The sequence below is a fragment of the Asterias amurensis genome, chromosome 12, assembly GCF_032118995.1.
Source record: "Asterias amurensis chromosome 12, ASM3211899v1".
NCBI lineage: Eukaryota > Metazoa > Echinodermata > Asteroidea > Forcipulatida > Asteriidae > Asterias > Asterias amurensis.
In genome coordinates this window covers 2,251,130-2,267,354 of record NC_092659.1, presented here as the reverse complement: position 1 = coordinate 2,267,354, position 16,225 = coordinate 2,251,130, and the positions used below count along the sequence as shown (strand labels likewise).

At 38.6% G+C, this 16,225-nt stretch overlaps 1 protein-coding gene across 2 annotated transcripts in view; it reads left to right on the top strand.

Moving 5' to 3' along the window:
* The window catches only part of LOC139945312 (UDP-glucose:glycoprotein glucosyltransferase 1-like), a 32,711-nt gene that overhangs the window by 611 nt on the left and 15,875 nt on the right, over positions 1-16,225 (top strand). For both annotated transcript variants that reach the window (XM_071942662.1, XM_071942661.1), the window contains exons 2-20: positions 464-686; positions 1,836-1,966; positions 2,806-2,918; positions 3,289-3,469; positions 4,206-4,378; positions 5,032-5,132; positions 5,692-5,852; positions 6,495-6,586; positions 6,815-6,965; positions 7,481-7,600; positions 8,214-8,435; positions 9,380-9,508; positions 10,087-10,170; positions 10,946-11,026; positions 11,507-11,630; positions 12,186-12,284; positions 13,726-13,820; positions 14,901-15,107; positions 15,926-16,057. In XM_071942662.1, the coding sequence (XP_071798763.1) occupies positions 467-686; positions 1,836-1,966; positions 2,806-2,918; positions 3,289-3,469; positions 4,206-4,378; positions 5,032-5,132; positions 5,692-5,852; positions 6,495-6,586; positions 6,815-6,965; positions 7,481-7,600; positions 8,214-8,435; positions 9,380-9,508; positions 10,087-10,170; positions 10,946-11,026; positions 11,507-11,630; positions 12,186-12,284; positions 13,726-13,820; positions 14,901-15,107; positions 15,926-16,057 (2,616 nt within the window). In that variant the 5' untranslated portion in view covers positions 464-466. The remainder of the gene's footprint in view (positions 1-463; positions 687-1,835; positions 1,967-2,805; positions 2,919-3,288; positions 3,470-4,205; positions 4,379-5,031; positions 5,133-5,691; positions 5,853-6,494; positions 6,587-6,814; positions 6,966-7,480; positions 7,601-8,213; positions 8,436-9,379; positions 9,509-10,086; positions 10,171-10,945; positions 11,027-11,506; positions 11,631-12,185; positions 12,285-13,725; positions 13,821-14,900; positions 15,108-15,925; positions 16,058-16,225) is intronic.

Genomic DNA, 16,225 nt, shown 5'->3' with positions numbered 1-16,225 from the left:
CATGTTTAGCGTCCGGGTTTCCAAAAAAAAAAGGGAAGAGGGGCTTTTTATTTTTATTTATTCTTTTCAAGATGGCTACTATTCTTTTTAAAATTTCAAAAATTAATTGTGGTTGTACTGTTCAAACTCCCAATAAAAAATTAAACATGCTGGACAAGACATTAAACAAAACAAAACATATTAAAAAAAAAAGAAAAGAAAAAAAGGAATGACTGCCCGACACATTTTTAAAGTAAAGTATTTTCTTGATGAGACCGTTAAAATACATCCTTTTTTTCCATTTACAAAAAAAAGTCATTAAAAATAAGGAGGAGGCGAAAATGGGCGGGGACACTAAACATGTTTCTTTTTTTACTTGGGCTACTTTCTGCAATAAAGACTAAAGTACCACGATGTTAGAAGCTAATTTGTTTTTATTATAGCCACCATGATTTGATATTAATATTGTTTTGTTTTTGTACAGGGTATGGCCATTTTCAGAGTCTGCTCAGCTCTGTTGCTAGTCTTGCTGCAGCCGTCGTGCATCACGGCCATCAAGTCTAAGCCCATTACAGTGTCACTACAGGCTAAATGGCCAGCCACACCGCTGGTGTCGGAGGCTAGTGAGTTTCTGGCAGAGAAAGGGGAGAACAGCTTCTGGTCGTTTGTTGACTCACTGTCGGAGCTTAAGGCAGCCGATGTTGGGGGTAAGAAGGTCATGAACTTTGACATCAAGGTCATTCTGTGACAAGTCACAATTCAACATGCTTTTGGACCTGAAAGTCATAGACTGAAATAAAAATCAGTGTGCTGATTGGACTCCCTGACCCTGAGAAACCCCCTGATCACATTAATTTTCTGTAATTGGGTGCATTATTTTTGAGTTGGTCAAAACCCGCCCATACTGGTTGAAACAAAAATATAAAACAACCAAACTACAAAGATAAAACAAACAGTGAACTTTTTACTTGTGGGTACATTAAGATTAATAATAATAATATTAAAGTCTTATATTGCGCACGTTTCAACCAAACGATCACTCAAAGCGCTAAGTTTAAACAAACTTTCAGAGAGATAGGTTATCGAAGTAAAGAATTCTGAGACCCAATTATTTAGCACCCTATTAGGGTTTACAAGGTGCTACGGCATACAGCAGCCTTAGCCAGGAACACCGGGGCGAACCCCCTCTCTTTTCGATGAGTGCACTGGGTTTGTTTAATGTACATGCGTTACACAACACATTGTGGTGAACACTTTGATTATGAGAAAATAGAATTGGCTGTTGGAAATGTTTATGCCTATTATGTTTTGTCATTTCTATGTTTCGACATCCTTATGGATGTTCTAACCCCCTAGTGTATTTCCTAACCCTTAGAGGGAGACATTCTATGTCTCATTCAAGAACAAATCCCATGTGCATTTATCAAAAAGAGAAGGGGTTCACCCCGGTGTTCCTGGTCTGATTGGCAACATATTGCACCACAGCACCTTGTCAACCATAACATGGTGTCATTATTCAACCTAGTCCCCATACCTAGCAGGAAAAATACTGAATGTTAAAGCGACTTGAGCGTCACTGAGTGTTGGATATCCGCGCTATCTAGACGATGTGACCTCTGACGTCACACGAAAACCATAACATGATTCGCGCGCATACCGCCGGGCAAAACCTTTATGTTTTGGCAGCCAGCTAGAAAGTGTACGCAATCTTACTATGACTACGCAACTCAGTGCCCGGCGAAACATGACGCATATAGTGTTTTGTCAACAGAGGGCGGTTTGAATGTAAACATAGGTCACATCGTCTATAAGAAGTCACTATTGTTAGTATTCCTATTATTGTTATCGTTTTACAGAAACAGACGAGAGTAACTATGCCTTTGTGTTGAAGTTTGCCGGTCGTCTCCTGAGTGACACCGAGACGGACTTACTCAAACTGACGTTGTCCATTCACTCGCATTCACCAAGGATAGAAATGTTCAATCAGGTACGATATGAAATTTGCAGCAACACGGATTTGTTTTTGGAGTTGTAATCTTACGTTTATGCTGTATAATAATTCAAAATAAAGAAATTTAAAATGTCATAATCAAATTGACAGTAGGCCTACATGTACAGATATATTTTACACACTGTTTGTACATGAACTTGTTAATACGCCTCTGAAGAAGGTCCGATTTGGATCGAAAGCTAAGGCCATCTACCCTACTCATTACGTATTTTTTACAAAAGTGATATAAAAGTGAACTTTACACAAACAGCTTTTGTTCCCCTGCCTATGGACGGACAGACAGAAAAGACAGACAGACAGACATGAGAAGACACTTGGACATAAACAGGTGTTCGACAGAAAACAAGGCTGTTATCATCCCAATTATGTGGATAAAACAAAATCACATCAGTATCTGTGCACAGCCAAAATCATGGAAACACTTTTTGTTACAAAGACACCGAACGAACTACATACAAATATTGAGTAATTCTTTGCAGATCTTGTAATCGTTAATCTCAAACAATTTTTGTTCATCATTGATATATAAAATAACATTGAGATATTTGCTACATCCAAGGTCATTATTGTAGATAGATCAATTTTAGTGGTAGGCTCTCAATCCAATTTAGACCACCACGGGCGGAGCGATTTAACAAAGTAATTGATGTTTAGATATGGGGCGTCGTTACTGACGTACATTCTTGGGGAAACCTGTGCTGAGCAGCACAGTGTATTTTGCTCAGAGTATTTAGCAAAATTTGTTAGTTCTTTGGTAGTTCCCTATTAGGTGTGAAAATCTTACAAAAGATCGTTTTCTTTTATCGGTTATTCAGATTGCTCAAGACCTGCCGCCACCAGAAGGATGTGATACATTTGTTGATGTCCATGGTGATATAACCTGCTCCTTAAAGGAATTGGACAAACTTATTAGTTCGGCAAACGATAGGTAAGAATATTAGATTGCAAGTACCAGGGCTCCCAATTAACACTGGACTGCAGGCCATAGGCTTGGGTTTGAGCGTCAGGCCAGTGAAGTTTCAGCCAGACAAGTAATTGGCATTTGTGGCTGGACTTTTCTTGTCACTTTTCCTCAGCTAAGGCATGTATGGAAGAAACTTCCTACTCCCATTGGAAAATTAACTGGTCTTACTCTTTTTAAAATGACCGTAAAGACGCAGCTTTTCTCTGTTTGCATGTAATCTGAGTTTCTTCTTTCTTCTGGTTTTTGCGGGTTTTTCCCTCTTTTGCTTTGCATCATCTGCACTTTTTTGAATTTTTTGTTTATTTATATATATATATATTTTTGTTTCCGTCAGACCCAAGCCAAATGTATACAAAGTGGATCACAGCTATCCCGGATCTGAAAACAACCCAGTGGTGGTGATTCTGTACGGACATATCGGCAACCTGGATTCGCAGATGAAACACTTTCACAAACAACTGAAGAAATCGGCCAACGCTGGAACTGTGCAATACGTCCTGAGACATTATGTGAAGGTGAAAACCAAGTTAGATTTGTTATGTTGTCTACTTTAAAGGCACTGGGGTCGAATTCACAAAGAGTTAGGACAAGTCCTAACTTAGGACTAGTCCTAGGAGATATAAAAACGTACGGCTAGTCCTAAGTTAGGATGAGTTACTCGTCCTAACTCGAGACAAGACAAGTCTTAACTCTTTGTGAAATCCACCCCAGGACACAGGTGATTACTCAACATAATTGTTAGCAACAAAACTTACTTGGTAAGGAGCAATGGAGAACTGCTGAAAAATGTGAAAAACGGCTTTCTCTGAAGTAAAGTAGCTTTTGAGAAAGAGGTAATTTCTCATTCAAATAATAAAAGACTTTGTACAGGTCTTTTCTTCAGCTGCGCCACGCATCTGGAACTCTTTACTACTTAGTCCTATCTTGTCTCTGTACCATGACATTCAAACTCTTCTCAAAACTTATCTTATGTCACAGGTTTTCAAGGACAAGTGTTGTTGCATCTGTTTTCTTTCGTTTAGATTTTGGTTTTACTGCGCCTTGAACACCCAGCAGGGCGGATTTGTGCGCATTACAAGTCTATACTATTCGTCCTAACTTTGGATGGGTGGTTTGCCACAGTGATTTGTATTGTGACCCTGCCCAGCCACTTTAACCCTCCCCTGTACACAACGCTACACTTACAGCATTTTATACGTAGTGCTTTCTAGTCTTTATTATTATTCAAGCTTACATGTCTTGCAAATGCAGGACAAGTCTCAAAGACAAGTTCGCTTGTCGGGCTACGGTGTAGAGCTAGCCATTAAGAGCACGGAGTATAAAGCTGTAGATGACACGGAGGTCAAAGAGGGAGGGAGCCAATCACACGACGAGGATGACAACGCTCCGGATGAAGTACAGGGGTTCGTCTTCTCAAAACTCAAGTGAGTAGCTTTTAAAAACTCAACTTTAAAGCCATTTTACACTTTCGGAACAGAAAAAAAGAAGTTCACAGATTTACAAATAACTTACAAGGTTTATGGAAAGTAATGGTGAAAGACTTCTCTTGAAATATTATTCCATGAAATGCTTTACTTTTTGAGAAAACATTAAATCAATTATCAATTTTCACTAACGAGAATTACGGATTTATTTTAAACACATGTCATGACACGGCGAAACGTGCGGAAACAAGGTGTGGGTTTTTCCGTTGTTTTCTCCCGACTCCGATGACCGACTGAGCCTAAATTTTCACAGGTTTGTTATTTTATATGTATGTTGTGATACACGAAGTGTGGCCTTTGGACAATACTGTTTACCAAAAGTGTCCAATGGCTTTAAGGAAACATTACAAAACAGTTGCTGGCAGTGTGAGCACATTATGTCATCCACAATGTACATAAACTGACAAAACTGTAGAAGTTTTAGATCGATCCGCCATTTAGGTCATGACAAAATAGTGAAAAACACATTTTGTATTACCAATGACCAAGGCGAAGCTCATGCAATAGTGTAAAAAGCGCTTGATAGGAAGTAGCTGTTATTATTGTTATTAAATTTTGTAATTTGTGTGTATTATTTTCATTCTTGTTTTCAGGGAGTTACATCCAGACCTAACAGACAACCTTAACAGTTTCCGTACCTCACTACTGGAGAGCACCAGGAAAATGGTTCCACTAAAAGCATGGCAGCTACAAAGTAAGAGGGTATTTTGCTTATAAATTTGTATGAGGGATAGCCCCAAACTGCCCCAACAAATAAATTTATAATTCCTTATTTTTGTTGGAAAAATATAATTAATTTTTTTTTTTTTTTTTTTCTTTATGCAAGTCGCCTGACACACAAGGCCTGAAGGCCACTTCAAGGTGTGGCCTACAATTATTTCTTTCCAGAGGCCGTTGCCACCTACTCCTAGGGCTGAAACAGGGCTACCCCTTTACAGTCCATACATATGTAGTAAACTGCTTACCAACCAAAAGGGACCTATGGTAAAGTTTTAATGTGCAAAAAAAAATAGTTAATGGCCTGACAATTTGACCCTAGTTTTGGCTAATTTATTTCTCAAAAACTTGACTGCTTATGGAGCTGAAACTTCTACAGGTAAATTGTCTTACATACATACTGTACGTCTTCATTCATGGTCCGCGGGGATTCATGTCATGGCCAAAAACTTGATCTACAAAAGTTATCAAAACCCTTTAAATTTTAATATTATTTAACAATTATTGATTTACGTTTCATCTGTGTTTGTTTTCAGCCATTTCATTCCAAGCGGCACAGCGAGTGTTGTCCACTCCGGTCGGTAACGCCCTCGGGGTTCTCAGAGACATCAGTCAGAACTTCCCAATACTCGCCAGCTCACTGGTCAAGACACAGGTCAAAGACGAGGTCAAGAGAGAGATCACAGAAAACCAAAAGGTCAATAGCTGGAAATTATCGGGGATAAAGAAGAATATTTTGGGGGGTTTTACCAATGTAAACCAGTGTGAGTTAGCAATGCTTACTCAGTAATTTCTCGAGCTTAGTAAAATACTTGTTTGGCCAGCATGCCTTTGTTAAAGCCATTGGACCCTTTCGGTAAACAGTACAGTCCAGGGCCCACACTTCGTGTATCACAACTTCTATATCAAATAACAAACCTGTGAAAATTTGGGCTTAATCGGTCATCGGAGTTGGGAGAAAACAACGGGGAAACCAACCCCTGTATCGGCGCGTTTCGCCGTGTCATGACATGTGTTTAAAATAAATCCGTAATTCTCGTTAATGAGAATTGATATTGTTTTACTGTTTTCTCAAAAAGTAAAGCATTTCATGGAATAATATTTCAAGAGAACTATTTCACCACTACCTTCTGTAAACCCTGTAAGTTATTTGTAAAACTGTCTTTTTTTCTTTTTTTCTGTACCGAAAGGGTCCAATGGCTTTAAGTAAACTGCTGACAATATCAAAGTGAAAAAAGTATTATGGTATAAGCGGGAATGTTTTTTTTATTTTTATGAAACAAGACTTGAAAGTAGAGTTGTAGTTTATATAATAACTATTTTGTGTGTAAATCTAAAGGTGTTTGAAGTGAATTATGGAACTGCGCCAGGAGATACTGTTATGATGCTGAATGGTCTTACCATTGATACTGATGTCGCAGAACCCTTCTTGTAAGTAAATCTTTTCAAGTCTTCTGTAAATAATTAGAAGGGTTTGGGTACTTTTTGTACAACAAAAGAAACAAATGTCCACTGACTTACACTAAACTTACACGGTTTGAAGATAATGATGGCAGAAATTTTCCTTCAAAATATTACGAATATTATAGTGTGATGAAAATTCTTTCAGCGTGTAAAACGTAATAACCAGTTATGGTATTATACAATTTGGTATCATAGGCTGCTTGAACTCCTTCGTTCAGAGAGCCGCATGCTGGGTGGACTTCATTCCCTTGGAGCTAGCGGTGAAGCTGCTACCCAGCTGATGATGGTGCAGGTTGCTTCTCAAGATAGTACGTACGCAGTGGACATCAGGGACAATGGCATCTTGGTAAGTCCAGCGATGTGATTGGTCCGTTTTTAACATTGTAGAGACCATAGCCGCCACAAGCGGCTGGTACAAAAACGCCAATAGCGTCAGCGACGTTTGACGGCAACGGCTGCAAGGTTTGACCTACTTTCATTTATACAAAGAGATCAAAGTAAGGGACATGTGCAGATATGAAATTTGCCAATGTTTCCTGTGGTAACATTTTTAAAGCCAAGACAACATTTTGTCTTTCATTTTGTTTTTGTAAACATTTTACCTCGCTGTGTAAAAATCTTGTAGAATATCTTAAGCATCCCTAGTACATACTTAATACATCAAAACGCTGAAGATGATCAGTCTGATGACGATCATTCAAAATGTGCTGTTGGCCCTGGCCAATGAAAAGACTTTCTGTGACTTCATTGAGGGCGCTGTGTGTGAGCTTGTCATATGAAAGGGGTCTAAACCCAAAGTGGTTAAAATTAAACAGTCAAACAGTAGGAGGGTTAAAATGTTGTGTTTCTTTAACTTCATAGTATCTGAACGATCTGGAGAAGGATGGTCGCTATTCTCACTGGCCGGGAAATATTCAGGAATTCCTCCGACCAATGTTCCCTGGAATGCTTCGTCAGATGCGCAAAAATGTCTTCCATTTGGTAAGTGGAATCTTCCTTTGGTTTTTTTGGTTTGCTTGTTTGTTTGTTTGTTTGTTTTTTGGAGTGTTGGTTAACGTCTCTGATTATGAATTGCAAAATCCAAGACGTGATTCGGTAAATAGTAGATAATACTTATTCAAGTCATTGTGAAATCGTTGGTATGCTTGGTAGGATTCAAACCAGCAACCTTGTGATGGCAAGTCCTGTGATCACACTGGCTTAGAATCTTAGGCTTTTTTTAGAGGATTTTAAATTAATACTTTCTGTACAAAAGGAACATTATTTTGTTGAAGTGTTTTTTTGGGGGGGTGGTTTTTTGGGGGGGGACCACGCATTCTGCTTCAAACTGAGCATGGCATTAGACCCCTTGCACACAACTGCATGCCACGCCGAACAATGCACGTCTACTATTTCTGCTTTTTGGGGACATTTTTACTTTAAATTGACTCACAAAATGGGTGCGTTATGTGCGTTGTGCAAGGTGTCTTTAAGAGTGTCACCGCAGACGTAACTAGACTGCCCCTTGATCCGTCCAAGTCTAGAACACCACCTCCTGTTTTACACGTACATTCTACGATAAGAATATTACCTTTTTTAACTTGCAACTATTCAGATCTTCATGTTCGATCCGACGCAGTCTAGTTCCCTACAGCTTCTCCAGCAGGTGGAAATGTTCGTTCACAATGATGTTCCGATTAGGGTGGGGCTGGTGTTTGTCGTTAACAACAATGACGATGTGGATGGGAGAGAAGACGTGGGCGTCGGCATTATGAGAGCGTTCAACTTTGCTATGATAGACAGAGGATCTGTTGGCGCATTGGATCTTCTCGTTAAGGTAGGGTATCGAACAATAAAAAATCTAACTTTTAGAAGTTGAAATTACACCAAATTTAAATCCACTAGACACTATTGGCATATTCAGACAATCACTTCTACAACGCTTGAAACCACAAACTACCTCGGTTTGACTTTCTCGTTCTCATGCTTGAAACCAAGAACTTACTAGGTTCGACTTTCGGTCTTGACACGTGTGTTCCTGAGTAAGACACTTAACTATAGTTGCTTCTTTTCACCCCATGGTAAATGGGTACCTGTGAGGGCAGAGATGGTTCTTGTGATTGATTTAGCTTAAAGGCAGTGGACACTATTGGTAATTACTCAAAATAATTATTGGCATAAAACCTTACTTGGTGACGAGTAATGGGGAGAGGTTGATGGTCTAAAAAATGTGAGAAACGGCTCCCTCTGAAGTGCCATAGTTTTAGAGAAAGACGTACCTTTCCATGAATTTGATTTCGAGACCTCAGATTTAGAACTTGAGGTCTCGAAATCAACCATCTAAATGCACACAACTTTGTGTGACAAGGGTGTTTTTTTCTTTCATTATTATCTCGCAAGTTCGATGACCGATTGAGCTCAAATTATCACAGGTTTGTTATTTTATGCTTGTGTTGAGATACACCAACTGTGAAGGCTCGTCTTCGACAATTAACAATAGTGTCCACTGCCTTTAACTATAATTGCTTCTTTTCACCGCATGGTAAATGTGTACCTGTGAGGGCAGAGATGGTTCTTGTGATTGATTTAGCTTAATTGCGCATATTATTTGTTGCACAAGCTTTATATGAGGGGTAATCATGTTTGAAGCACTTTGAGATCCCTTCGGGTGTGAAAAGTGCTGTATAAAAACTGGTTATTATTATTTTTGTTCATCTCTCTCATTCCTACGCTTGAAACCAAGAACTTACTAGGTCCGACTTTCTGGTTCTGTTTCTTCAGGTTCTAACCAAGGCTGATGAGGATGAGGTAACTATGGAGAACCTGATGACCGTCTTCAATAAGATGTTCCCGGGGGAAGATCCGGAGGACGTCTTCGGCCCTGGTGGTGACTACGATGATAGGCGACAGGTATTTAAAACCCTTTCAGTAAAAAATATCAAACCTTGGAAATTGTTGTGTAGAGTTTCTAAAAACTTTAATATTATAAGATCTGAAGGAATTCTCTACCATGCTGAGCACAAGTGGCTGAGCACAACAAATGTATGCCTATCGGAATAAGGTTACCGATGAAGCTACCTAGTCACTTGTACAATTTGTGACTGGTATCCTTTTCGTTTCAGAAAATCATGTTAATCATTTCTTTTTCTACTTTAGCAGCTCTGTGAATTGGGGCAAAATGTCGTAGATCTACTTAAGCACAAAAAAATTGCTAAGCAAACCAAAGTTACACTTACAAGATTATGGTAACCAGCCAAACTACCGTGGCACAAGTACAATTTGTGACTGGTCATTTCTGCTAAGCAGAAATTTGTCTTAAAAATTTGGTTCTGCTTTAGCAGCTCTAGGAATCAGATTGAAAGATTTTGATATTTTAAAATTGTTCTTGAAAAGCTTCCTCTTAAACTCAATGGTTGAAGTAAGCTTTATAATTTGTCTTTTACTGTTAGATTTGTAAAAATTATTTTTTATAACATTTTTTTTTGCAGGATGGAAAGACATATTTTGACCGGACTGGGCTTGGGTCCTTACCTCAGGTGATGATGAATGGAGTGCCTTACTCAAGTAAACAGGTGAGATATAACATGGCAGAGCGGTCAAGGGCACCAGTCTCAAGCGATGGTGTGTCTGATGAGTAGAGTGTGGGTTTGAGTCATGGGGTGAGTTCCTAGGAGATACTAAATACGTATGGCTAGTCCTAAGTTAGGGCGAGTCACTCGTCCTAACTCAAGATATTGCTAGTCTTAAAGACAGTGGACACTATTGGTCATTGTCAAAGACCGGTCTTCTCACTTGGTGTATCTGAACATGCGAAAATTTGAGCTCGATTGGTCGTCGGAGTTGCGAGATAACTATGAAAGAAACATACACCCTTGTCACACAAAGTTGTGTGCTTTCGGATGCTTGATTTCGAGACCTCAAATTATAAACTTGAGGTCTCAAAATCAAATTCATGGAAAATTACTTCTTTCTCGAAAACAGTATCACTTCAGAGGGAGCCGTTTCTAACAATGTTTTATATTATCAACCTCTCCCCATTACTCGTTATCAAGTAAGGTTTTATGCTGATTGTTATTTTTAGTACTTACCAATAGTGTCCACTGCCTTTAACTCTTTGTGAAATCCACCCCTGGTCTTGACAATTGTGTCTTTTGTATGGCATGTAAAGCCATTGGTCCTGTGTGTTGTATAAACTCATGTAAAATATCCCAGTTAACATATTGCTAAGAGAAGGGTTGAGCCTCGGTGTTTCTGGCAGTGGCTGCTGAATGAGCTACATGTACATGTGTGCTACCATAGACTTTATATTATCTTAACAGTTTCTTATTTCTATTTTGATCCTAATAGTTGCAGCCTGAAGAGTTTGAAGAGAGTGTTGTGACGTCTGTTCTTACTGCCACACCTGACATACAGAGGGCGGTATATAGGGTAAGTTTTCGACCGTAGGCCTTTTTGAAAATAGCCATTGCCCAAGCGCTACCTGTTGAATGAGGTGCATGCTGGTCTAGCTAGCGATCAAGTTCTTCAATGATCGCTAGCTAGAAAAGAGCAGGATAACAGGCATATATGATACTTTGGCTGTTAATCCAAGTAAACATGCTTAGTGTCACCATAATTCTTTGAGTATGTACCAATCTTTGACTTAACCTTTTAACAGCTCTGTGAAACTAGGGGCAGAGACATTAAAGTATTGCTGGGTGTTCAAGGCGCAGTAAAAGCAAAACAAGAAAAACAGACATAACTAAATTAGTCCTTGAAAACCTGTGACATAAGATAAGTTGTGAGAGGAGATTCAAATTTTGTGGTAAAAAGACAAGGTCTAAGAAAAAGTGGTAGAGAGTTCCAGACGTGTGGCGCAGCTGACAAATATTTGTTTAACATCACCCTTTTTCTCCCCCCATCATACAGGGTAAGATAACTGATCGGACAGTAATGGTGGATTATTTGATGACGCAGGCGAACGTGATGCCACGCCTTAATCCCAGAATCCTCTCTGCTGATACGAAGCTCTTGGATCTTACCGCAAAACCAGGTAAGTTGTCGTCTGATGGACAGACATTTGAGTTTGTCAAGAAAAATTTCTTCACAAGTGAGTTCAATTTGACCATTCAGTAACTTGCACTTCTAAGATGAACCCATATCCACCTGACTGGTTGCAGATTATTAACACTATTCTTGCCTAAGTCCTAGTTACGATCTTTGCCGTATTACAATAAAAATTCATTAATTACTGTCTTGCATAAAAAAGTCACCACAACAAATTCTATTTGAAATAAAATCATAAATAATAAACAGCATTTTGGAGCACTATGATACAGCCAATGCTTCAAACGGAGGTTGGTGTTCCCCAAATGTAATGTCATTTATAAAATGTATTCTCAGTCAGATCAAATAATTTGGAAGGCAACAATGAAAATAGTTTATTATCGGTTGAGCCGTTGAGTTAGATAACAAGTGTCAAATCTTATCGGTGTTCCATATCGAGCATTTAATTATGCAGTATTTTTCTTGCAATTATCTTAATCAACATTTGCGATCTCTTTGTGTTCATTTTGTCATTTGATATTTTTATTTTTCCTGTTTCTAGTCGATACTTCAAGTCTGACTTTGACCACCTTTCAAAGTCTGAGTAGAAATGAAAAAGTGGCGTCCATCACCAACTCCATGAAGTATCTCACCAAGAGAGGTAGGAGCTTTTATAAAAGTATTTATAAAAAAATCAGTCAATTTTACCCATCATCAACCGCTTGAAAGACGTCTTCAGTTCCTAAGGTTTTCTCAACAAAGTTGTAACAACATTATATGTGTTTTGTTTAAAAAAAAAAAAACGATCCCAAGTTATGTGGCAAAAATAGAACAAACATCACTCACTTGAAGGTAGTTTCCATTGCCTAGAATATTATAAACAATTATGTGACACAGTTGTATGTGTTTTTATCCAGAAACTGATCTGTGGTTTGAGCTTTTATAATCAGTACTTGTCCTACTGGCATAATACGTGAGTGGGGTTTGAACCATACTTATTCGACTCGTGCAGTTTTAAAAGGCGATCTGTATACAAGATTCAACCGAAACCACGTTTTCCAAAAACAACATTGTATCTCGTGGTACCTTATTCTGGAACAACCTTAACTCTGATATTAAAAAGTCTCGTTCACTTAATACATTCTCAAAGAAATTGAAAACAGCACCTCTTGAATATGTAATTGTAACTGCAGTATATACACTAATTGTACAAAGACTGTGGTGTTGATAATTATTTTTTATTGACTAGTCTGGTCTGTGTCATTATTTGTTTTTTGTTTCTTCTGTTTTTGGTTGTTCGTGTTTTTTTTGTCCCTGTCGTCCAAGTCCTTGTCTGTCTCAGGGAAATATACAAAAGCATTATGCTTAAACCTTTTCCCTGCATGTTGACTATTACGTTAATTTTTGTAGTTATTATCTTCAAATTCTATACATTGCATCCGTCCTTCATTATTATATTCATCGATATTTGTTTTCTAGTGTATGCTTAAATTGTTATTGTCGACATGAAAATAACTGTTCATTGAATTGAATTGAATTGAATTGAACCCTGACCTTTGCCATTCTAGAGTGGATCGGAGTCTGCCTAATAGCTAGAGGCAGTTAGTGCCACCAAAAAGAGTACTTTTACACTCGTTTCAGACAGGCCAGGAAAAAAAAAAAGATTATGAACCACTTTAAGTCGACCCAAATAAAGTTTGGTTTTCAGACAGGCAAACTTAACATAACATTTACATTAGGTTCAGCTCATGACAAGATCGACATCTGAAACCAAGGTGCTCCAGAGTAGTTCCGAATAACTGCAACAGTCGATCTTTGACTTCTAGCGCGTCCAGTCACTCCTAACTGTTTCAGACGTTAAATCTTTCATGTACTTAATTCGTAATTTGGTTTGTCGCGACTCTGGAGCGCCTGTCTCAAAACAAGTGTTACACACATAGTGTATGGGTGAGAGAAAAAAATAAAAAATTCTCCATCCTCAAAGCAAATGTTAACATCCGTCAAAAATGGTATGCTTAAAGTTTGAAGAAAATCTTTTGAGTGGAATGTCTCATACTCCTTCAGCAGACTTATTTTTGAATGATTCCTTTTTGTCCATGTAGATGATGTTAGTCTGCGCCCTGTTAGCATGTGGATTGTATGTGACTTGGAAACCGCAGAAGGCAGGACCCTGTTCAGCAATGGCGTCAAATACATGGTGAAAATGATGTCTATACTTTATTGGTGAAATTAATTTTGGGTTGAACAAAGAAATTTGTAATAAGTTTCCCTGGTGTTTTACTTATCTATATTTTCGTTGAAAATTCACAGGTTGTTATCGTAAACTTGTGTGTGATCAATGGCTATACATGTACGACAGTTACAGGTTGTATGGCTTCTGACTGTCACCCCGAAGCAAAGATATTAATAATAATAATAATAATAACATAAAATTTATAAGGCGCGCAGTATCTGGAATAGATCCATTCAAAGGCGCCGGAAGCTAGTCAGCTGTCAAATTAAACAGATGAGACTTGAGGTTGTGTTTGAAAGTAGAAAGATCAGGTGTGGCCCTCAGTTCGTCTGGCAAGGAATTCCAGAGACGCGGTGCGCAGCTGGAAAAGGCGCGGTCTCCGTAACTTGCCAGACGAGTTTTGGGAACATATAGTATGTGTGATGATGATAAAGTAATATTAATAAAGTAGGGAGACCACCAAGGGCTAGGTAGCTCAGTTTGCATAGCACCAGTCTTTTTCTGGTCACTTAAACTTTGTTCAACCCCAAATTAGTTTAAACTTACCCAGTCAGTTTCCCTTGGGGTTAATTACTTGACTTCTTAAACAAACTGATTGCCGTTGTTCCCAAGACGTTAAATGTTTATTTGTTTAAACAAAACAAAGTGTTTCTTGCAACAAGTTAAAGAAGTAGTGCATTCTGCCAATGAGCCAAGTGCATGATACCCTGTCATACAGCCTTACTGACTGTTCAGGGTTAGGTGGCAGCGTACTCCTGGTGAAGGTTGATTTGGGTCGAGAACCCAAATCAGTTAAGTCTAGCCCTTGCCTTTACCTGGCGTCCGTGGTCTTGTTATTTTAGGCAATCTCTCTTAAAAAAAAATTAAATTAATGTTACTGTTCAACTGCTTTAAATATTGACTGTTTACCTACCCTTAATCGTTTTATATGGTCTGCATTTTTTTTATGACTGGGTAAACTCTTTTTATATTTTCATGATGAATAAATAAATCAGATTTGATCTTATCTAATCGTTGGCTTCAAATTACATGGTTCATTGACAGAAAACCTCCAACGCTGTCCGCATCGGGCTGATCTCTAACGCAGACACAACTGGTAAAGGCTCCCAGTGGCTCGCTAGAGCCGTCCAAGCGGCCCTTCAGACCCAGACTCGGAATCACGCCAAGCTCTTCGTCCAGAAACTTATCAAGGAGGAGAACTATCTCAGTATGGACCGTGGAGACACTAAAGTCCAGGATTACGAAGTCAATGTAAGTCGGAGCACTCAATATTGAATAGATCATGCATTGACGTCATCCAGCCGCCATCTTAGAGAAAAAGGACTAAACAATCGATGAACACAGAATTATATGCACGGCGCACAGTATTACCCAATGAACAACCTACTTTTGACCTCTAGTTGAGGGCACCCTACTTAAATGACGATGTGTGCATAAGGTCTTTACAGGGATGTGATTTCTCGGTTTTTACCAGAAACCTTTTTTTTGTAAACCCCACCCAAACAATTTTGTTTGTGATTAATTATATTTTATATATTATTAGCCTTCAAGAAAGACTCTGTTAGGGTCGAAACGTCAGGCCATTACTTGTTTTTTTGCAATTTATACCATCGGTCCATTTGGTTGGTAAGTTCTTCGCAACAGCTAATTCTGGTTTCCTTATTATATTTCATAACTAAGATAAAATTAATATGAAAATGAAGATAAAACCATATGGAACACCCGAGATTGCAGAGTAAGGCTTTCAAAACCAAAGATAAATGTATGTAAAAAGCAGCTTTTGTACCTCCAAGCTTTTGCGCTCACAATCTTTCTTGCTTTCACGCTCGCAAGCTTTCATGTTTTGCGCTCATAGTTCAGTTTTTTTCCAACAACCTATTACAGCCCTGCAACCTCTTCCTTCGCAAGTTCCCATTTATACCCTGGGTTGAAAAGAAGCAATTTGCTCAAGGACATGATGGGGATTCGAACCCACACTCTGATGACTTAACCACCAGAACTTGAATTTGATGCTCTTAAACCGCTTGACCATGACACCCTACTAAAATATTGAATATTTCCTTGCACAGGGAATGAACATGGAAGACTTTTTGAAACAGTTCGAGGACAAGAAAGCCAACTTCCTGAAGATCCAGAGATCATTTTGTGAGAATGTTCTAAACTTGCTGCCTGGACAGAGGGCCATCATTGCTAATGGAAGGGTAAGTACAATGTAGCACGTACAAAATCAGCCAAAACTGAAATCAATGTGGTTTCTAACTTAAATTCTTTGTAAAAACTGGTTGACTTTGTTTCTTCCCTGCCAATTTCAAAAAGAAATTTAAGGAAGTTTTAATCATTATTTGCAGTAACCTCCATAATTGTTCAAA